The sequence below is a fragment of the Cygnus atratus genome, chromosome 7 (genome assembly GCF_013377495.2).
Source record: "Cygnus atratus isolate AKBS03 ecotype Queensland, Australia chromosome 7, CAtr_DNAZoo_HiC_assembly, whole genome shotgun sequence".
NCBI lineage: Eukaryota > Metazoa > Chordata > Aves > Anseriformes > Anatidae > Cygnus > Cygnus atratus.
Window position 1 is genome coordinate 37,972,042 of NC_066368.1, and position 21,974 is coordinate 37,994,015.

General features: G+C 40.1%; 1 protein-coding gene across 8 annotated transcripts in view; it reads left to right on the top strand.

Moving 5' to 3' along the window:
- Nucleotides 1–21,589, top strand: part of USP54 (ubiquitin specific peptidase 54) — a 101,385-nt gene extending 79,796 nt beyond the window's left edge. For 4 of the 8 annotated variants that reach the window (XM_050711919.1, XM_050711918.1, XM_050711917.1 and 1 more), the window contains 12 exons: nucleotides 1,053–1,184; nucleotides 1,423–1,806; nucleotides 3,268–3,499; nucleotides 4,345–4,484; nucleotides 5,576–5,749; nucleotides 8,674–8,793; nucleotides 9,967–10,159; nucleotides 12,418–13,874; nucleotides 16,429–16,547; nucleotides 17,490–17,630; nucleotides 19,197–19,383; nucleotides 20,162–21,589. In XM_050711919.1, the coding sequence (XP_050567876.1) occupies nucleotides 1,053–1,184; nucleotides 1,423–1,806; nucleotides 3,268–3,499; nucleotides 4,345–4,484; nucleotides 5,576–5,749; nucleotides 8,674–8,793; nucleotides 9,967–10,159; nucleotides 12,418–13,874; nucleotides 16,429–16,547; nucleotides 17,490–17,630; nucleotides 19,197–19,383; nucleotides 20,162–20,820 (3,938 nt within the window). In that variant the 3' untranslated portion in view covers nucleotides 20,821–21,589. The remainder of the gene's footprint in view (nucleotides 1–1,052; nucleotides 1,185–1,422; nucleotides 1,807–3,267; nucleotides 3,500–4,344; nucleotides 4,485–5,575; nucleotides 5,750–8,673; nucleotides 8,794–9,966; nucleotides 10,160–12,417; nucleotides 13,875–16,428; nucleotides 16,548–17,489; nucleotides 17,631–19,196; nucleotides 19,384–20,161) is intronic. The other 4 variants (XM_035537131.2, XM_035537130.2, XM_035537132.2 and 1 more) reach the window with 2 other exon arrangements.
- The last annotated feature ends 385 nt before the right edge of the window (nucleotides 21,590–21,974 follow it).

Here is a 21,974-nt window from a genome sequence, read left to right on the forward strand (position 1 = left end):
TTTCTACTTTTAAAATCCGCTTTGAATATTGTTGATTTTTGTGCTTATTTCTAGAGAAGGGGTAGGCTCAGAAATGCCAACTATGTAGTCTGGGGACTTCTAATCCACTGTTGAGTAGTAGGGATTTTTCTCTGCTGTCGTCCTATAGAAGGTGAAATTTGGTGATATAAAGGCCAGAGAAGTCTTTGTAGCTTATTCATAAATTCCCTTCTTACCCTGCATCTCTGCTTGGGACTGCTCACGTGAGTAAAGCCATGCGTGTGTTTGTGCTTGCAGGCTTAGGACTGTGTGTGAGAACCATAATGTTAAAAGAAATGGCAGTACAGAAAACTTGTAATGAACTGTCATATACACTTAACTCACCTTTTATGTGAGGAAAAGGAAAACATGTGTGCAAGAGAAAATGCTAGGACTTGGACACATGAGCAAGGGAGTAAGGGAACATTCTTGTGTGTAAGCTGATTCGTGCTGATAATTTGTGTGTATGCTCTTAGTTTGTGGCAGATGTGAATTAGCTGGTGTAGCTGTTGAGAGCCAACTGAGGCTTCTTCATTGTGGCCTAAGCTAACTCAAATTACTTCTGTAAAGAGAGTGCAGTTAGTGCAGAGCAACTGGTGATGTGCATTAATTTATTACTACATGCTGACTTGTTCATGTGTTTGAGCCTTCATTCAACAGACTAATGTTAAGCAAGCTGTCCTCAATTCTTTTGTTGGTGACTGTTAAAACTGACCAAGTATTCAGACAGCAAGAAAGCGACACCCTTAGAGTATTAGAAGACAAGGCACGCTCAACTTTTTCCACTTGCTTTGGATGATCTGTCATTAACCAGGGTCCTTGGAGGGGCTGTATTGCTTATGACCTTAAAATGAATGTACATCCCACCCACAGGACAAAACCAATAACTTCTGGAAACGAAAAGTTACCCAAACCTGCCAGTTAGCATTGGAGTGTCTGCAGCTCCTAAGGAGGAGAGCCCTACTGTTTTCAGCACAGAGAGCACTTGGTCCAAAGGCTCTTGTCATCTCAGATGTGTTCTTCTGTCCTTTCAGGGCACCTGACTGACAGTGAGTGTAATCAGAGGCATATTTCCAAAAAGGGCTCACTGGCAGACCGCAAAAGGAGTTCTAGCCGGTCTCGGCGAAAAGCAGATGAGGCTCAGTCATCAGGATACCACAGTGAAGGCAAGAAACATTATTTTATTTGAAATATCAATATCTTTCTGAATGCTTTTAAGATCCTCAGAGTGTATGTGTATTTCTTTCCTTGTTTCTTACATCTTAGCATTTTGTCTTGTCTTTGCTTTTGTGTTTGGGTTTTTGTTTTACTTTTCAAAGACTATATGAAGATGCTGTGAGTAGGGCTGCTGGCTTAACCTGGACTTATTTTTGTGGCTTTTGCCCTCTCTTTTATAAACTGCAGGAGAAACCTTGAAGGAGAAACAAGCTCCCAGAGCTGCCCCCAAACCATCCAGCAGCACGAGCCGACTGAGGGAATTTAAAGAAACAGTGAGCAATATGATCCACAGCAGACCACAGCAAGTTTCTCAAATCAACCAAAATTCCTCTCATGGAGGGAGTAATACAGATCAGACTGAAACACGGCCCTTAAAAAGCCTATCATCTGCACATTCTCGAGACTGGGAAGTGGAGAGTACCAGTAGTGAGTCTAAATCCAGTTCATGTAGCAGGTACCGGCCAACCTGGAAACCCAAAAGAGAATCTCTGAATATAGACAGCATCTTCAGTAAAGACAAAAGGAAACATTGTGGCTACACTCAGCTTAGTCCCTTCTCTGAAGAGGCAGGTAAGCAGTTGGAAAGAAAGATTTACTTACAAATATGTGGAATTTACAGTCGTCTTCTCTTCATTTTTAAGTTGAGAAGTGAAATTTTGAAGATGGCATATAGGTTGGTGGTGACTTGAGTCCTTGAAGGCTAATTTCTGTGTGTATTTATGTTGCATGTGTGATGTTTGTTTTGTTTGTTTTCTGTGTGTAAAATTTCACTTTTTGGGAAGTTACAAGGGAAACTTTACTGTTTTTGCTACTTAAACAGACCCAGTGCTAAACTGCTAAACATCTGGAAGTTCATTGCTTGGAGTAGCTTTTTTATTGGTTACTTTCTCTGGCTCCTGCTATTTTAGCATGATGGCTCAGACTGTGGTGCAGCAAGTACCTCATGCATTAGCATGGAGTTTCTCTTGTGAGTATAAGAGCAGCTAATGATGATTTATCTGGGACTGTTTTGCACTACAGCAGGCTGTGTAATTTGTACGTAAAGACTTTGTCCTAGGCTTTGCTGTTTTTTTGAAGGTAATAGAATCTTTTGTGAAACAACTTCAGGTATCTTTTGTTCCCCCTGCTTCCCTTTCCATGGTCTGCAAATGAATGTAACAGTTATTTTCCTCCTTTATCAAGAAATGGATGCTCCTGAAACTGTAAAGGGTGTGGAGAGCAGGTGTTTACCCATTCCCGTCTTTTATACTGTTATGCTACTGGAACTGCTACTCTCCTTTCTTAGGTGCTTAAAGGGGACAGTGTGTGGATGAGAAGGGAAAGATTTGTGTGACTGGCAGCAGGGTTGTGGTTAATGATGACACCTGCAGAAATTTTGGAGTCTTGAGAGGGATAGGGATAACTGGAAGGAACTAAAGGTTGAAAAGAATTGGGCAGCATGAAGGAACATACATTTATAGGGAAGATGAAGAGAGAAGAGAACACAGCTTCAGGAAAAGAAAACAAGGGGAGTAAACATGAGGCAAGTGGGAACGTAAAGTAAGATCAGTAAGGAAGAATTTAAGTTTTCCAGTTCTCCTGTCTTACATGAATGACACAATATATGAGCCTCATCAAATTGTAACTGGCAAAATAAACTAAAAAGTGCAGCATCTGAAGTAAATACAACAGTACAGTAACAGCTATGAAGTGGAAATACTAAAGGCACAGTTGGATATACTGTAAAATGGTTTTGCACAAATACAAATTGTTACAGGGAGGAAGGGAGTTTTCTTTCCACATCTGATTGTTACTTGGGGGGAATATGGTAGCATTAAATTGGAGAGATTTGAAGATGAATTTGCTGAATAGGTTGTTGCTTAATGTTATCAGAGATGATGTAAAATTTTTTTCTGCTTCCTATTGCTAATTTTAGGTGATATTAAAGGCAGTGCTTCTGGTTTAAGCATAATTGAGAAGCGAAAATGTGTCGATGATTTGCTGTTATGAAACTTGGACCTTCTCCTGGGCTATATTCTTTTATCTCAACAGGTAAAGAGCTTATGGAGAATGAGGTGAAGGAACGTGCTGTTCAAGAAACAAGATCAAGCCAATCAAACGTCAGATACAAGCGTGGTGTACTAGGCCGTGGCACCCAGCATATGGTGGATCAACATCCTCATCTAATACAGAGAATGGAGTCTGGGTATGAAAGCAGTGAGCGCAACAGCAACAGTCCAGTTAGTCTGGACATGCCCTTGTCTGAAAGCTCAAGCAACCACAGGTAGATTTTAACAAACTTCATTTTTAAAGTGAGGTCTTTGTTTCTTTTTTGTTGTTACATAATGATGTAGGACATGAAAAACAAAACAACAAAATCAGCACAAAAGAGCGGTCCTAGCTTATAGTGCAAATTTATTGAGGCAAGGAATTTCCCTTGTATCTGAGTGAGACTGATTCCTTTTCTTGTCGGTATATTGATAGCTTAGTGCAAGTAAGAAGGGGAAATAAATGGTGTTCAGTTGAATGAGAAGTGTTGATTAAAATGATGCATCTGAAATAGTCATACCTTTAGTCTATGATTTGAAAACTCAAATATCAAACTTTGCATGTGCTTTGAACAATATGATTGACCTTTTGATAAACCATTATTTGATTTTTTAAAATCTGTGTAGAAAATCAGAAATCAACAGTATTATGGCCCTGTCAGTTTGAGAAGTTCACTGAAATCTTGTAACATATTTGCAATATTTATATGCAAAAATAAATAGGCATCATAACGTGTTTCTCTCCTTGGCTTGGACAGCTGATGCAGTCACAAACCGAACATGTTTATAGCCAGAATAGGAGATTTTCAGCTGTTAAAACCAGTTGAGAACAGCTATCAGATCATGGTTTTAACATGCGTTGTGTGGTCTTTGGAGTAGATTAGAATTATTGTCCCTTCCCTTTGTTTGCTTTCTCTTCCTCTGTTTCTCCAAAGACTTTCCTGTGGTAGGCTTTTTTTTTCCCTGTGAGGACATAAAAGTGAAATGCGAGTAAATATTTTTGTGATCGTAGAAAATGTACACACAATTTCTCCTTAAGATAGTAGTAACATTGTGTACTGTAATTGTTCTCTTTTTGGAGGGACATTCATATGAAATGGGCAGGTGGATTGGTTCCTGCTTGGCGCAGTATTCCCAAGTCTCACAGTAGCAGCATCCTGGAAGTGGAGTCTAATTCTTCAACTGGGAGCTGGACAAACAGCCCACGCACCATTGGAAATGGTAGGATGTACTTCTCAGTAGTCATGGTTCCACAAGATAAATTGTATTGGAGTTGTTCTTTACTTTCTGGATGCTTTTCTTTACAGTGGTGTTCCGAGGAAGGGGAGATGAAACATTGAGCAATACAGCACAGTTTTACAAGATGTAACTTTGGTTTTCCAAAGGGGATTGTAAAAAAAAAAAAAAAAAACTTTATTGGAATATTACTTTGATCATGTTGTTCTGGTATCTTTTTCAACAAAGATTGACTTAACTGATTAAGTAAACTTTTTCTCCTATTCTTTCCCATAATTCAGTATTCTGCTGTCAGTGCAAAATGTCTTCCTGAGCATAACTGATAATAACTTACAGGATTGACTCCTGAAAAGAAGCTCATAATGGTATACAACATCGAAAATTGTCACAAATGAGAATGGGTATTTACAGGACGTTTGGGCTAAAGCTGAGCTTTTATGCAGATACACATTCTGATTATCCTTCTGAGCAAACGCTTTATTCCAGAGAATGTCTGGGGAAGGGAGGAAGGGAGATACTTTCTGAACACACTTCATAGTTGAAGTGAGAGTGAAGACTGATTTCTTCTGTGTTGAGTAGAACATTGATAAGCTTTTTCTTCCTCTCATTTTTATCTGCTTCTGCACCTGGATGAAAACTATCTCAGTTGGAATCTGTTTTACTTTCTAAAGCTAATGATCTGGCTACATTGTCATAGCATTGGTTACAAATTACAGGCACAATAAAAAGTCTCGATTTCAGCAGCAATTTACGGTTCTCTTCTGATGATTTGCTCTGTTCCATTTGCTGTTTCTTGGGTCAGTGGATTAAAGGATGGACTGTGTTACAGGGGATCATGAAGCAATACTGCAACGATTCTAACAGGCTCACTGACGCAGAGAGGGCAATTGGAAACCAAATAGCTTGGGCGGGGTTTTAAAACTAAAATTTAACAAAGCAGATTTTATCTGAAATTCTGTAGCCTTTGTTTGGTCAGTATGCTATTTGCTAATGGCAATTGTATTTTTCATTAACATTACTTGTCTTTTAATGGATACTTTGAGAGATTTTTACTATCAAAAATATTTTTTTTGAAGGTGGGGAGATCTTTGGCCCTTTAAAGAGTGAACTGGATGAATTGCAAGAGGAGGTGGCAAGGAGAGCACATGAACAGGAACTACGCAGGAAAAGAGAAAAGGAAATGGAGGCAGCAATGGGCTTTAACCCCCGTCCCAGCAGGTTCATGGATCTAGATGAACTGCAGAATCAGGGTAACCTTTCGAATGCAGTATATTTTGCAAGACTGTGGTGCTGATTTTTTTTGAACCTTTGAACTTAATTTTCTACTATATGTCTCTCCCCATTCACCCAGTTTTACAATTTTGTACCTTCAGTTAGTGAAAGACCATCAATTTCAAACCTGTTGAATACAGAAAAACAATTTGTTATTTTAAGCAAGTACTTTCTTGAATGTGAAAATAACAACAAGAAACTTCCTAATATATAGTGTTTGTATATATTTGGACCTTTACATTTTTATGTGGTTATATGTACTAGTGATACCTAGATTTAGCTATAAGGGTTCAACCAGCATCCTGGAATGAGCACCTTTCAGATGCCTCAGATCCACCTGCAGCACAACTTGTTCATTTAGACCACTGTTTTGTTCTCGTTTCTTTCTGGTAGCACCACTGACCTAAGCAATTCTGCCTGTTTCTGCCCTTATACTTTTCACTCTCCCTCCCTGCTCAGCTGTGCAGCCGCAGCACAGGGGTGGGAACAAGTACTGGGGCAAGCTTATCTGGTCTAGTGTTGAAAATCTGAGCAGGGTTTGGCATACATATCTTTCAGAAGGGACAAGAATTGAGAAAAAAAATAAAAATTAAAAAGCCAAATATTAACTCTTATTATATCTTTTCCAAGGCCCCTCATGTTTCTGGCTGGGGATGGCAATAGAAAAGGTTTAACTGGAATTTAATTGGAAGAATGGAACTGCAACAGAGGGAGCTTGGTGACAGGATTCACATGTAGCACCTTTGTTTTATTCCTAGTCTCCATCAGCCAGTAAGAGGAGTCAGAGATGGTGGGGTGACCCACTTAGTAGGGTTTGAATGAAACCAAGTAGAGCATGTAAGTGTGGGGCTCTTGGTGGCCATCAGAGGCAAGGAGTGTGGTAAAATGCCTAGGCTCTGCCCTCTCAAATGACTGGGGCAGTCCCACCAAGGCACTGTAGTCTCCTGTGTTGACAAGCCTCCTGGGACTCCTACGCTACTCTCTCCTACCTGGTGTAGGAGAGGAGAGCTAAGGTGCTGGTGTTGTACAGGACAGAAGTGAAGGATGGAGAGGGGCACCCCACAACAGTGCCAGCTGAGGGCACAATGCAGCCAGCATTCTGCAGCTCACAGCTGTGCCAGCTGCTCAGAGCCAGAATGTCACTGTATCAGTGGCAGCTGAAAAATAGGATCTTTATGAGAATGGCTGACTGTGAATGTTGTTACAGTTTGTGCTTTCAGTGAGCCGCTAGGTTATCCTTTGTGGTTCTGCTGTGACCTGCAAGTGTCCAGTTGACAAGTTCTGATCTAACATAATAGACAGATACCTTTTTATTAGTATTGTTGTTTATCTTCATAACACAAATGATAATGATGTAAAAATTGAAATGGGAACCTCTATTCTTGAGCACGAGGATGTTGTCTTCTCTGCTTTTCGTGCCCAAAGGGAATAGCATGGTTTTCCAAGAAATGACCCATCTTTGATCTGTTGTTGCATTAATTGGTAGAAGCAAAAATACCTTGGGTTTTCACTGTTAGGAAGAAAGCGAACTAGAATAACGCTTAATCCAAAAAGACTTCAGTGCAATTTTTGAGTTAGTTATTGACCTTAAAGCTGGGGAGGTATTCATTTGTTCCTTTTAAGCCTTTCCCCACCCCAGTCAGAGATGTAATGGCTTAACATTAACAGACTGCTTGATTGCCTGGAATGCTTGCTTGTACACAGAGCTCCAGAACACTTGTGACTCATTTTCCCCTTAAGTAAAATGCTAAACTCATGCAAAGAAAGCTAACTTTAGAATACTGGCCTTGCTTATGAGCCTTAGTAGCCTTGATTTTGAAACTGAATGTGCTGCTTGATTAACTCACTGCTCTAACAGATCTTACTTCTCTCAGCAGTAATTGCTTTTCATGAGTTCTTTGGGATTTGTGTGTTTACATTTGTGCACAAGGGTGCTGGGGAGCAGGTTGGGCCATAGTGTGTGCTATACAAGTTGGTCAAAAAAGATATTGATGTTCTGTGTCATAACGGAGACGTTCCAGAAAAGGAGCCCACCCCCAAATGAAACAGTCTATTTTTTTCTGTTTTCCCTGGCCTCATTTGAATGTGTACATTTTAGGATACAACTTGCATAATGTTTAATAGATGACACCAGCATGTCTGGGCATTTTCTCCTCTCAGGACTGGATGTTCTGATGCCAGGACATAGTGTTTCATCTTTTCCTGTTGCGTCCAAGAATGATTTATTCTTATTCCCTGGTGCTATTTTCTAAATTGGTGTAAAAAGAATTACTGACTGTTTTCCGTATCTTTCTGGTTCCTTCCACATGTTTTTCTTCTAAAGCTACAAGACAATTAGATTTTCGTGTTTTGTATGTCTCTTTCAGCAGTTGAGTGTATGCACTCAACACATTCATGGAACTAGTTCTTGCATTCATACACGCATTCAAGTCTGAGTGTTGTTCCATGGATATCTCAGTAGGTTCAGTTTGAAGACATTTTGTATGGAAGTAATTAGATACCTGAAGAAGAGACAGATGATTTCTGGCAGGGAACTTACGATAATGTAGTACAAGAAAAGCCCTGACCTGCTGTGTTTCCCGATTTAGACTTCCTAATTCAGACTGTTGAAAACAGCATGTTAGGCAAGTACAGCTCTCTGAAGTAAGCAAAATTTGAAGAAAAAATCTGGTTTACGAAGTTCTACTGTGTGTGCATCAAGTATATCAGGGTGCTCAAGTTATACTTCTGCTTAGGAAAGTTTAGGTGTTACTGTAGATGGTTTGGGATATGCGTAGCCTCTGCAAGAGGTCTGCTACCAATGAGTCAGTGTGTGGAACAATTTGGTGATCACAAATGGGGTGAGGGTAAACGAGGGTTCTGCACAGAATGAAACCAAAATGAAGGGTGCTGCCCGTTGCAGGGAGGAATGATGACTTTGAGAAGTCCATGCAGGAGGCAGACTCAATCTTTGAAGAGTCGCTGAATCAGGAGCAGAAGGGGGATTGTGCTGCAGCTTTGGCTCTCTGTAACGAAGCTATATGTAAGTAACTCTAACCACTTGAGCTATTGCGCTTTTGGCAGTGCTAATATCTTAGAAAACTGTGAAATATTTAATCATGTTAAATTGTCAGGTTGCAATACAGGGATCCAGATGGTCTTTAGAAAGTGCTGGGTGACAAAATCTTATTTTTTTCAAGCATTCTGTTTTTGGGGTTTTAGTCCTATTCTTCTTCATCTCTGTATTTTCGTGTTTGCATCTGTTTTTGTTGTTCTCTCCAGCGCTATGGCAATAACAGCACTGGGATATTGATGTGTCTTTTCTGGTGCTAAATGCTGCATTTCAGCAAGCACTTTGTAGGTAACTTTGTGCCACTTGGCCCTCGTTTAGCAATTTTTCCCAATCCTCAGGCCAAATTACAAAGGGTATTAAATTCCCCTGTTTCTCATGGAGGATGTAGCATACGGAAGAAAGCAGTAGCCTACTTTTTACATCCTTTGGGTTTAAAAAAAAAAACAACAAAACAAACAAAAAAAAAGCCTATGCTGTACCTAACACTCAGGAAGAAAAGCAATAGGACATAGAAGTGCTTAAATGCATTGTGACCTTTGAGAATGCGTGCTATGTGATTTCTTTTTTTTGGTCTTTTTCTGTTATGACTGGCTGGCTGTCTCACCCCATGCTCTTCTCTGTCTGTATAGAATGGCTGCAGACAGGGTAGGCAGTTTCTGTGCATTTGTTGAAATTGAAATTGCCTCTTATGGGCTGCAGAATAAGGGGCAATATACAGCTATTGTGAAATCTCTTAGCTTCCATTCCAGCAAGGTATATGCTGACTTTCAGATCCCAGCTTGGTATTCCTGCACATAAAGGGAGTCCCAGGTATGGAGCATACAGAAGGAGGAAAGATGAATGAAGCAGCAATGTGGTAGGGTTGGAAAGAGCCTGTGTGAAGGGGATGAGAAGTTGGGCTAAAAACATGATTAATTTTTTCTTTCAACTTTATTTTGGTTTAGTTTCAATTAACTTGTTTGGACACCTGGCTAAGCTGAATGTGCATTAATGGAAACAGTAGCATCCTTGTTATCTCTTGTGTGGCAGTATTTGCATGGTCCATGTTTTATGTTCTTGCTGCATCTTTTTTTCTTTTTTTCTTTTTCAATTTTATTCCTTTTTTCTGTTTGTTTTTCTGCTATGTTTTCTTTTGCATTTTAGCTAAACTAAGACTTGCCATGCATGATGCCAGCTCTAGCACTCACAGCAGAGCCCTAGTCGATAAGAAGCTGCAAATCAGTATCCGAAAAGCCCGGAGCCTCCAGGATCGCATGCAGCACCAACAGCCATCGCAGCCGCTGCCGTCGCCAACCTGCCACCCACCACAGGGCGGCACCATGGCCCAGTCTACAAGGTAGTCCAAGTATATCACCTAGACCCAGATCTGAGCTGCGTCTGAGCAGTACAGTCTGAAAATAAGTAGCCAACTATATATATTCCCCTGGATAGTGCAAATCCTACAGTGATGCTCCTCATTACTTTCTTCTTTAGGTTAAATCATATTTTAAGAGGGTCAGCTACCTTTTTTTCTCCCCCTCCGCAATCTTTTTAGAATAGTTAACTGTGCATGTGTTCAAAATGTGGGCTGTGACAAAGAATTGTAGCAGTCAGTGCCTTGTAGCATTAATGTTTTGTGTACAGAGAGAAAGAATACGTTAGATGATAACCTAGCCAGAGGGGAGTCTTAGGATATAACGTGCAACTCTACTATCAGGAGCACTTTGAGGACTCAGTCAGTAAAAGACTGTACTATCATAAAAGTCTTGCTATAGCTGCTTTTATATTAGGAACAACAACCAACATGTTTTAGTGCACTGTAGTCTGAAAAGCATCAAGTACACTGGTCTCTTCTTTCTAGTCCACTTCTCTAGTGTTGCTGTGGTACAGCTCTTGGATCTAGATCCTGATCCTGTCACCTTGACTTACTCTCCCTGATGCTCTGTCATTCTTCATTTTCCTTCTGTGCTTCCCAGCTTCCTGTAGCCTGGTCTAGCAGGCTCTTCAACATCTCTTCATGATTTTTTTCTTCCATATGGATTCAACTCTAGCATAATTAACTCTGTGCTATAACTGATCCTTCTTACCCTCTCTAGCATGCAGTTTAACCCGTCTTTCTTCCCATGCCATTCCCTCCTAGCACTAGACCATCCCTGTCCAATTTCTAGGATGTTTCTTGAACTGTTACTTTCCTTTCCTTTCTCCTTTCTTATGTGCTGTATTATCTGAAACTTAGATGAAATCTCAGATGAGAATCCTTTTTCCTTTTTTTTTTAAATGCCACATACAGCTATATACTAAAACTCAATTAATTTACACACCAGACAAGCTAGAGCTCATAATGTTCTTTTCCTGCACTAGCTGGATTGTACGTAATGAGGGCTGATCATTTTGTCAATCGGGGTCCCTTGTATTCTCCTTTATAGGAAAAGTGCAGAGCCCCAGTTATGCATTTTGGCAGATTTTAAGAAAATGAAAAAACAGAACTTTCTAAACTAATTTTGTTCATGTTGTGCTTGCTCACTGCTGCTTTGTGAAAAGAACATTACTTTTACAAAAGTTGTGTTGAACCAAATATTAATATTGCAGCCAGTGAAAAGAATCTACTCATAGCCAGAGTTTTGAACTCTTACTTTGATTTAAAAAAAAAAAAAAAAAAAGTTGTAGACAGTGCAAACCTTGCCATTAGTCACATACAAGGTCATTCTGCTACACACATCAACTAGGTCCTCATAATGTTAACTTCCATTCTGTACATCTCAAGGAGGAAACAAAGCAATGATGTTACAGTTCCCTCAAGTTCTCTGTTGGATCTGTTTGTAGCCTGTTTTCTCCTCACAGGGACGTGAACTTGGAACTGCTTTTTAGGTCTGCATATTAAAATGCTGAACTAAATGCAGAAAAATGCCAAGGACGTGTATGACTTAAGGATGTAACTGTCTTATGTTGGAATATACGAATACAAATTATTATTTAGAAATATACATAGAATACAAATTTATTGCAAAATAATGGTTATATATTTAACATGAACTTTATTTAACTTGTTGGATAAATATCTCAAAGCTGAGAATACAGTGATAACATGAGTGAGATTTCAACCTGTTCCTTCCATTTATCAAGTTATTTTACGTGAAGTTACCTAGAGAGAGAGGATGTTATGGAAATATCAGTTCATATTCAGATCACGAACTTGTCCAAAGTATTTACCAAAAAAAAATCTAAGATGTTAACATTGGAAACAATTTTTATTTTATGTCAGTGCTATTTTTACTATTCTTAAAATTGTTCCTTCTCACACACTGTCTGCTGGTTAAAGTACCTAGGGTGCTGTACAAGAATACTGTGAAAGTTTCTATAAAACATAACTGTAGTAAAGTAATATTCAAAATATGAAATGGATTCAGCAGTTCAATTATAGTAGGAAATCAGACTTAGAAGCGAAGGACTAGCATGTATGTATCTACTGAATTTTAATACAAAGTCTTCATCAGAATTCAGTTAGCAAAAAGAAAGTGTGTTTTGAGGAGTATGTAGCATAGGGTAAGTTCTGCACCCTAGGGATAAATGTAAGCAATGACTGCTGCTAATCATTTACCCTTCTGTGTGTTTTAGTGAACAGACTGGCCCGCTCCAAGTACTGCTGAGCCAGGAGGTACCACTGGAACCCAACAAAGAAGTGGAATTTGGGTCCAGTTCTTTTTTCCACCCACCTGCTTCCTGCCATGAATTGCACTCATCATTATATCCAGAGTCTTCCTCCCTGTCCCCTACTGAAAGCAGTCCATCCAACAGGATCTCTCCAAACTTCCAGTCTGCTTCTGCTGATTTTCATGACCAAGTTCCCTCTTTTCCCTATAGGCAAGGGTTGGCAGAGAGCCCTGCAAGAACTGAGAATGATACCCACTATAGCGTGGAACTTATTGACGCTACAGCCGCAGGGCCAAAAGACTATAGGGAATGCTGCAGTAGCAGAAAGTTAGAAGAGGTTCATAGCATAACACCCATTCTCACACCTCAGTACAAATCCAAGGCTAACACAGTAAACTCTGGGTCTTTGCCTACACTGTTGCACTGTCCACATCCACCACAAGCAGCATCTCCTGAAAAGGACAACCAGCGCAGTCCTTGTTCCAAACTTGCAAGCTCTCCAGTGCGACCCAGAATTGATCATTTAGGGGGCTATCATGCAATGACCCCTGCAACTTCATCCCCTTCACAGCAATGCTCCCTGGATCCTTTGCAGAAAACAAATAAGTACTCCAGAGCATACAGCCATGAGATTTTATTACCCTCACAGGATGAACATGGCACAGCAGGAAGTTGCACATCTGAGGGTTTTAGTACAAAGGGACATGTTCGCTCCTTGGCAGAGCAGTTTCAGAGAATGCATGCAGTCTCCCAGAGAAAAGGTACTCATGAAAAAGGCTGGATTGCTGCAGTATGTCAGGATAAGAAGTCTCCAAAGTTAATACAAAAATCTTTCATCAACCCTTCACCCTCTGGTTACAGACAGCTAATCCATCAAAACCAAGAGAACAAAAACCAGTCTTCTGAAAAATTATATTCAACTGTGGATATTAGGGATGGGGTAGTTTCTTTGGAGGGTTTTAGTGCCCAGCATGTTGCTTCTAAGAGTGTTTGTGCTCACAGTGAAGAGCTGTGTAGAAGAGGTGGACAGAATATAGCAGACCCTGCATCCTACCTGGAAAGGCACTGTCATGATGGAGGAATGAAACAGGTGGATGATGGAGCTACTAGTAGCATGGTTGCCTCTATGCCTGTGGACCATTGGGTGGATAATGTTACTAGGTATTACAGTTCTCAGAAGGATAATAAGAACACTGAATGGCTTCCTGTACCTGGGAGAAGTCCATCCCTTTCTGATCAGAGAGCAGTTGGAGATGACTTGAGCAGGATCCCAGTACATCTGCATCCACAGTGGAATCAAGACACAGAACAGGAGCTCTCAGAACTGGAATCCCTCTATCAGACTAGTCTGCAGGCATCTCAGGCCACTAGGCCTTTCTTGGGAAGACAGGACAGTGCTAGGTATCCATTTGACCAATCAGGTAAGAATACTGCAGTTGTTTTTCTTGGTTGACCTGCCTATGTATTTCATTATAGGTGAAGGTGTATTTTCCAGTCAGTTTAATTAAATGGGCATGAATTTGTGCAAAGATGCAGAAAGATTCAGATTGAGGATTCTGAAACCATTCTAACCATAGAGGTAGAGAAGCACTGTGATCGTACTGTCTGGGGAGGCTGCAGTAGCTGTTGAGCTTGGCAAACAGCAATATCTGTTAATATCTTGTTATCTGGAAATAATTGATCCTTTTTTCAAGTAGGGAGACAGCTGTTTAGGTCAGGCTACTCAATTTTGCTGTTTGAAAGTTCTGCATCACCTCTGCAACTCATTAAACTGTTCCTATGCCTGGAATGAATGTTCTCCAAACTTGTGAATTTTAACTGTAATTGTATTGTATTTGAAAGTTTAGTCTGCACATGGTTGAGGGGAATAACTTTTAAAAGTGTTACTAGGTCTGTGAGAGTTGAATTTTTTTTGGCTAAGGAACATACACATTAAGTTCTGGAAAAGTACTTGTGAAAGTGGCACTGAGGGTACGTGGTCTGTGCTAAGATCCCTGAGAACTTGTAGATTAGTTGGTACCAAAAGTAAACTAAGAGATTCTGGTGCTGTTGGTGAGAACAGCTCTGACATTGCTGGAGATACCTGTTTGAGTGTGATGATAGCAGCCCACTTCCACTTAAGCTGTTCTAATCTCCTGCTGGGGTAGGACAACATTGTTTCATTTGTGCTAGGCAGAGAATCAAACTTCTTTTTGATGCATGTCTTTGTATTAGGGCTACGAATTTTCTGATCAAATGCAAAGCAGTCCAAAACTTGATGGATACCAAAGTATGTGCATGTGTGTATAAATAAAATACATAGCAATATATACACAAGATAGGTTTCCCCATGCCCTGCAACTGTGGGGGGTAGGAACCTCTGTTTTTCCTTGTAAATCAAGCCAGGCTGTGACCAGAGTGAATACCCTAGTAAGCTCTTGAACAGGTTTTTATACAACAGCTCAAATATTCCATGAAATTCTCATCTTATGCTTTCCTGGCAGACCTGATCCTAAATAAGCCATTTCCTTTTTTTTTTTTTTTTTTTCCAGAATTAGGCAAGATCTCCCCTCACAGATACTCTCTTGCATGGGCTTGGATCAGAAGGTCTTATGTGTTCCTTTTTAGCACACTCATTTGGGAACTTCTTTATGGAAACCTAGCAGGATAGAGCCCGCTTGCTTTAGTGTTAACCGGAGCCCCAGAGTTCTGTCATGTCCTATTTCTTATGCTAACACTTTTCTTGCCTGTTTTCCCACCACATCGTGAGGGATGAGATACAGATATCTTTTTAAAGTTTGTGTTTGAGATCTTTGCTTCTTATTTGCTGTGACTTTCAAATGCTTCTTCCTAAGCTTTGCAAACTCTGTTTAAAAACAAAATATCTATGTAATGAACTAGGTGAAAATCAACTGAGTAGATCTAGCACAGCTCTCTCTCTTTTAACTTGGATTACTTCTTCATTTGGAAATACAGTTTAAGCTTTCTGTACCTTATCAACTGTTTTTGTCAGACTTCTGCATCAAAATTCATGGTGAAAATGCCGCTGAAGCTTTACTGGAGCTTTATAATAGAGAGTAAAAGCCCAAAGACCCAATCCTCTAAGTGCCTCCCCAATGCAGAAGGGGTGTTGTTACCAGCCACCTCAATTTTCTTCCTTCATAGATAGATTCCCTGTGACCATTTTTATTAGGCCATTGATCTACCTGCATATTTCTTGAGAAATTTTAGGATTATATCTGGGTGGCGGCACACTAAAATAAAGTAACTGTGGTGATCTTTGTTAAAAATAGCACTTTCAGCTGCTTAGCCAGAAGAATGAATGGCTGGCGAACTCTAGCATTGGGTGGCCACAAGCAGGTGGACATGTGGGGATCTTAAAGGTGATGGGTCTTGTTTATCCCAAGTAACTTCAAGTAACTGGCTTGGTGGCTGATTTTCTGTCCATTGACAGAACCACAGAAAGGTTGAGGTGGGAAGAGATCTCTCTGGAGATCATTTAGTCCGACCCTCCTGCCAAGCAGGATCACCTTGAGCACATTGCGCAGGATGGCATCCAGGCAGGTTTTGAATATCTCCAGAGAAGGAGACTCCCCAGCCTCTTCGGGCAACCTGTTCCAGTGCTCTGTCACTCTGTCACCCTCACAGTAAAGAAGTGTTTTCTCATATTTAGCTGGAACTTCTTTAGCCCCCCTAAACCATCTTGCCTCTGTATCAACCAAGTACTGGTGTGCAGCTAAATCGTTAAATCTTAACTCTGTTAAATAGTTCAATTCCCTGTTCCCTAGAAACCCTGTAAAGGGGCAAGTGAAACAGGAGTGAGTGTCTTGGACTCTCCCTTTGACACTGTTGGGAGTTACCTTATGTATTGATCTTCCAGGAATTTGTAATTACTTCTCATTCTGTGTATTTAGCCTATCTTCTGCCAAGATAGGCAGAAATGTGACGTAATGTACAATTAAGCCCCGAGATTAACCATACCATTTTCTTTCCCAGTCTCTGCAAACCTGAATGTGAGGAAGCTGCATACTACAGCTGGCATGGGTCTCTCGAAAACCCCAACAGCAGAGATCGAGCGCAATCTGTATGGATCCACTGTCTCTTCTGTCTCCAAGGTGATGACGTTTACTAAGATGTGCTTAGGGAAGGGAAGGAAGCACTTTGTGCGAGTGAAAAAAGTTACAGTTGGGAGAAGTGGAATATATTTTTAAAAAGAAAGGTAGTGGAATCATTGATACTAATATTAGAGAATTTTAAGTTCAGTCTAGCTCAGAATTAATTAGTGAAAACATGAGCAATTCATGCTATGTGGAGCTTGCATGCAATCATGTTATCCAAATTCTGACTCTGAGATCACATACCCCCTGAAAACTTGAACATTTTGGCTTTGTGTTCCAACTTAGGATAACTGCTTCTGGATATTACCACTTACAGAGGCACAGATTTTTTTTCCCAGTTTTGACTGTGTCATTGCATCTTTTTGAAAGACAAGGGTTTAATGTTATATTTGCTGCAGTTGGTAGATGGTTACCTCAGAGGGGAAGAAGATGCTTTTTTCTTTTTTCTGAGGAGAACCTGTTTAAGTAACTGGCAGTTGCATATCAGTGTCTGTACATGAATATGTATTCATACAAGTATTTTGTGGGGAAATCATACTTTCTATAATACTTCCATACTCATTAAATGGTCTTGCTTATATAGAACAAGTGAAAAGAAAAAGAAAATTATCTCCTTGCTAACATAGGATCAGTAAGCTTCCAGCACTCATCAAATAATCCTGGTGTTTTTTAGTTATGAGAAGACTGTAGTACTTTATTGTATTTTGCTATAGAAAGAAATGGCTATAAGGGATAATACTTTTGATAATCAGATCCAGAAAGACCCATTTGCTTTAAGTTCTCAAGACTTGAATGAAGGATTTCAAAAGAGGAAAGTTCATGGAATTTCATTAAAGTATAAGCAGTCTGTTAGATGTATATTGATCAATTCCCTGTAATTATTATACAAAATTGATGTTAACAGAAAGCCTTTTCTGAACTGTGTGATATTGTCTGCAGGTCACGTATACCAGAGAACATAGCAGGGAACCAGAAGAGGAGGAAATGTACAGTGCAGAGAATTTTCGTCGCATTGCTCGCAGTCTCAGTGGGACAGTTGTCTCGAACAGAGAAGAGACCTTGGTCTCTTCTCACAGTCTTGTAAGTAGAATGATGTGTAGCTTTCCAAAGAGCCATTATCTGCATGTAGAGTTGCTGTTTTCTGTCCACATTTAGTAGCTAATGAACAAGATGGCAGGCAACTTGAACAATAAGCCAAGATGAAAGTTTGTCTTTGTGAATTTTGTTCTCCTTCTAGTAGAAGAATGAGCTTTTATTTAAATAACAAAGGCATTTTCTTCAGGAGTCATTGCAGAGTAATACCTGCTGTGGCTGGTAACCATGTGAGCTAATATTCCTTGCCCCGTATAAAAGGACATCCAGTATAATCTTTTCATTTGACTTAATTATTTTTCAATAACACTTCTAATACAGCTTTGATCTTAAAAAAAAAAAAAAAAAAAAAAAAAAAAGATTGCACTAGCCATATGAAAGTTTTTGCTCTCCTGTGTGCATATTCAGCAAGTGGCATTTTTAGCAAGAAAAGGTAAGCGTAAAGGCTAGATGATTCTAGAATTGGTACGTAACATGCAGCCGGTTACATACAGGAAGTAACTAAGAATAGGTAGGGTTGTTTTTTTCTCCTCCTTTATCTCTGTTGAAGTAGTATAAACCGGTATAAAGTAGCATAACCAGCTATAATGTGAAGGTTTAGCTTGGATCTATTTTTTGTTAAATACACTTAAATTTTTATTGCAAACCAACTGCAAAATAAGTGTAGAAGTCTTAGTTGCGAAATCAGTCGTGTAGACTGGCTGATGTGATTGTAACTTTCTGCTGTGTACAGTAAGTTAACAATATGTATGTAAACTTCTGAATGTTTGCTCCTCAGCATACTTTACTGAGGTCTTTAATGCATACCTGGAGGTGCTGGCAGAAGCAGTCAAAAACCTCTAGTTCTCCACCCCTCCCTCTGCTGAAGATTTTTGTCCCCACAACAGAAGCAACCAATAGGATGGCTGTCTGTCACCACTGTTCAGGTTAATCACTGGGCTCAAGTCAGTGATGGTTTGTTATCATGTTCAGTTATGCAATGATGGGGGAGAGGGTATGCATCCTATTTAGCCAGCACTGCTTTGGGGTGAGTAGCTTCTAACAGAGTGTACTGGTACAGTACTGGTAAATCCTTCAACTGCACCAGGTAAATCTCTTCAGTCTTCAATCAGAGCTCTCAGTAAAGCATGCTAGAAAATAAGAAGGATCAGAAATACCCCTATTTGATTTCATGGCTTGTGTAGTATGGCATTTCCAACTCTGACCTTCTGTTGATCTGTGGTTTCAATTTGTGAACCAGACCTTCATGATAAATTTGTGTGTTCTTTTTCTCCTTGGTGTATTTCAATCTTGGTATATACCAAGTTTCTTTGATGTATTTCTCCAGGTATATTCAAGTCGAACAATCCTCTTAAATAGCTCACCACTGCAGTAAAAGCCTTACTGGATTGATGCAGTTTTTATTTGTATTTCTTTTTCACATACAAATGCATGTCATCTTTTTCCCAGTAATTCATCCCTTTCCTTGGATCAGCACCATTGTTGCTTGATTCAACCCAACTCTGTGTTTACTCATCATTTTGTTTTTTCTTCTCCTTTCTCATTTGATAAAAGGAAGCACCAAATATGAGGAAAATGCCAATGGAAACCAGCCACCATTCTTCCAGCTCCACTTCCCTTCCTTTCCCCCACGATCCTCCTGTGTTTCCCTTTGATCCCCAGCACACCCCAAACCAGGTGCAGCACCTACCCCATGATGTACTGATGCCCAGCATGGTGGGCAAGGCACGTAAACCGTCAGGTAATCACAGGACTTTTCATCCTCCTTCATGATGAGAAATGTTGCTGAAATATGACTATGCAGGTCTTGTCTTTCATAATGATATTTCACCATCAGCCTGAATTCCTCCAGAAATTTGGAAGGATGAAACACATTCGTTTTCTCCTTCTCTGCCCTTTGGCATTGTCCACTTAGCACAGAATCACTGAACATAACAAAAGTGAATTATCTTCATGGAAACGTTATAGTTACTTTTTAATATTAAATCATATTCATGTTTTTGTGAGGTATTTTCTTTAGCACTAAAATAGCAGTAAACCCCACCACTTTTATGTCATGTATTAGAGTACTTCCACAAGCTGGTAGTTCCAGCAAATTACACATGTAGTTGTGCTAATAGAAATAACTAACTCCTGCATTTTTTTCCATATGAATTAATTTCCTTGTAAAAGACATCAGAACCAATTTAATCTACCAGCATTGAAATACTTTGATGTGTTTCTCCTTGGTGACACGAGAGATGGCTATTAAAGAAATCTTTTGCCTTGTGAAGTGTCTGACGCTAACTGAAGTAAAATAAGCAGGAAATGCAGAAAGGAAAGTGAATACTTAGAAAGGGTGCAATTAGCTTTTATTCAGAATTCCATGTCAACCAGTAACTGGATGTATTAGTGGTTTAGCTTATCTTTTGCTGCTGCATGTTGGCCACAGCTGAAAGTTCTGTGAGGAAGCAACAATACACAAAATGTAACTGAGCAACCTTTGTGTGTTGTGTTTTGTTTTTATTATCTTTCCCCAGGAGATCAGAAGAACATCATCCAGAAACTTTTGGTTGTGCCTGACAGGGGTGAAGCTTTCCAAGGTGAAAACTACCCAGGTGTGGCACTGAGCTATGGGAGTCTCCCTTGTGCACCCAGAGGCATCCTCTCCCAGGGGCAAAAGCCTCTTGTTAATTTGCCTTTAGGAGGTGGAGCATCAAATGTCTCTGGCCGTTGGCTGAACATGAGCTACCCCGCCAGACAAACAGGCACGTTACCAGATAAACGAACGATGCTCTGGGGGAAACATGCTGGCCAGCCAGGCAAGAGTTTACAGGAAGGCTTCCTCCAGCAGCCTTCACAACATCAAATGCATGAGTCTTATGCCATCGGTTGCAGGCTGCCAGCCAGCACAGACTACAGCACTTTAAGAATGCCACATGAGCCTTTATGGGACCCCAGTGCCCCTCAAGGCTGTCCTGTGCCCCCTTCCTGTGTTAAGGCCCCAGGTCCGAGGAGAGTTGATATGCCCCCAGATGAAGACTGGCGACAAAACAGCTACGTCCCTCAGCCGGGCAGAAGACAAATGCTGCCAGTGCACGTGAAAGATGGGACTTTTTCTTCTGCTTCGGAGACGCACAGAAATATGCTGGCTCGAGCAGCAACAGCTACTGGCACCATGCACAATAATGGCTGGTGAGGTCCTATCTACTCTGTGCACCCTGATAAGTCACTCTGAACAGTCTATAGCTGTTGCTATAGTGTGGATTATGTGGAGACAGCAAACTCTTTCAATCAGTATCTGCCAGTTTTGTCTTAAAATGTAGCTATACAATATGTGGAAACTAATTGCACTGTATTTCTGTTCTGACACTACTGAACTGCTGTCTGGATGGGGAATCTTAGCTATTATAGTCCTGGCCTCTCCTAGCAAAAAGTGCTGTAGGAATGGTAAATGTCAGGGGCACTGGTTTACGGGTAAGTTCAGAAGTATGTGCATGTTTTGAAGGAAGATGGCCATTAATGAGAAGACATTTTTAAGGACTTCATGAAATGTAGCTTTGGTAAATTCTTTGTGTACAAAGCTAATCCTTTTGTTTTCCTCTCCTTCCTCACCTTGTTCCTTCATAGTGGAAAAGAAACAAAAACTAACCAACCTTCCAGGTTCTAGTAAATCTATACTTCGTAGGCTGGCAGTTAGCAAACCAAACCCAATTTTCAGTGTGCTGAGATCTCAGGCAGAGATCACAGCTATAGTTGCTGCTGAGGGAGTGGTAGGGAAACATTGTTCATTGGTATACCAGAATTTTCCCCACTTCCTTAAGGCAAACTAACAATGCTTCAAACAGAAAAGACTGTTAATGCTGCATGCTTAATTACACCATTGTAAACACAGAATAAGTTTTAACTATTTTAGTGTCAAACATACTTGCTTTTGTAAGTATTTTTCAAATAAATCTATGAAAATAGTTCTGTTCACCTGTCTATGAGCTTTCTTTGCTATTTGCCTTTACTGATCAGTTGGCCTGAAATTGCCGATTGATTTTCTTACACACTGAGTTGTTTATTATACTTCATTTACAAAATGTATGTAATCAGTGCTTAGCTAGATTGAAGGACGTCATGAAGATGTAATTTTGTTCTGAATTTGATGTTTCACGCTACTGTGCTTAACTTTCCACTCATAACAGGCAGTAATTAACTGTCCTTTGAAATGTGTTTTTGAGACTTCTTGGGAGGAGTGTGGGGGCGATGACAGTATAGAATCTGTGCAAAATGAATGCACATAAGATTCTTAATCTTGTACAGAAGGGTCATTAGAAATTATTGGTGTAGTGAGAAATCTCATTGTAG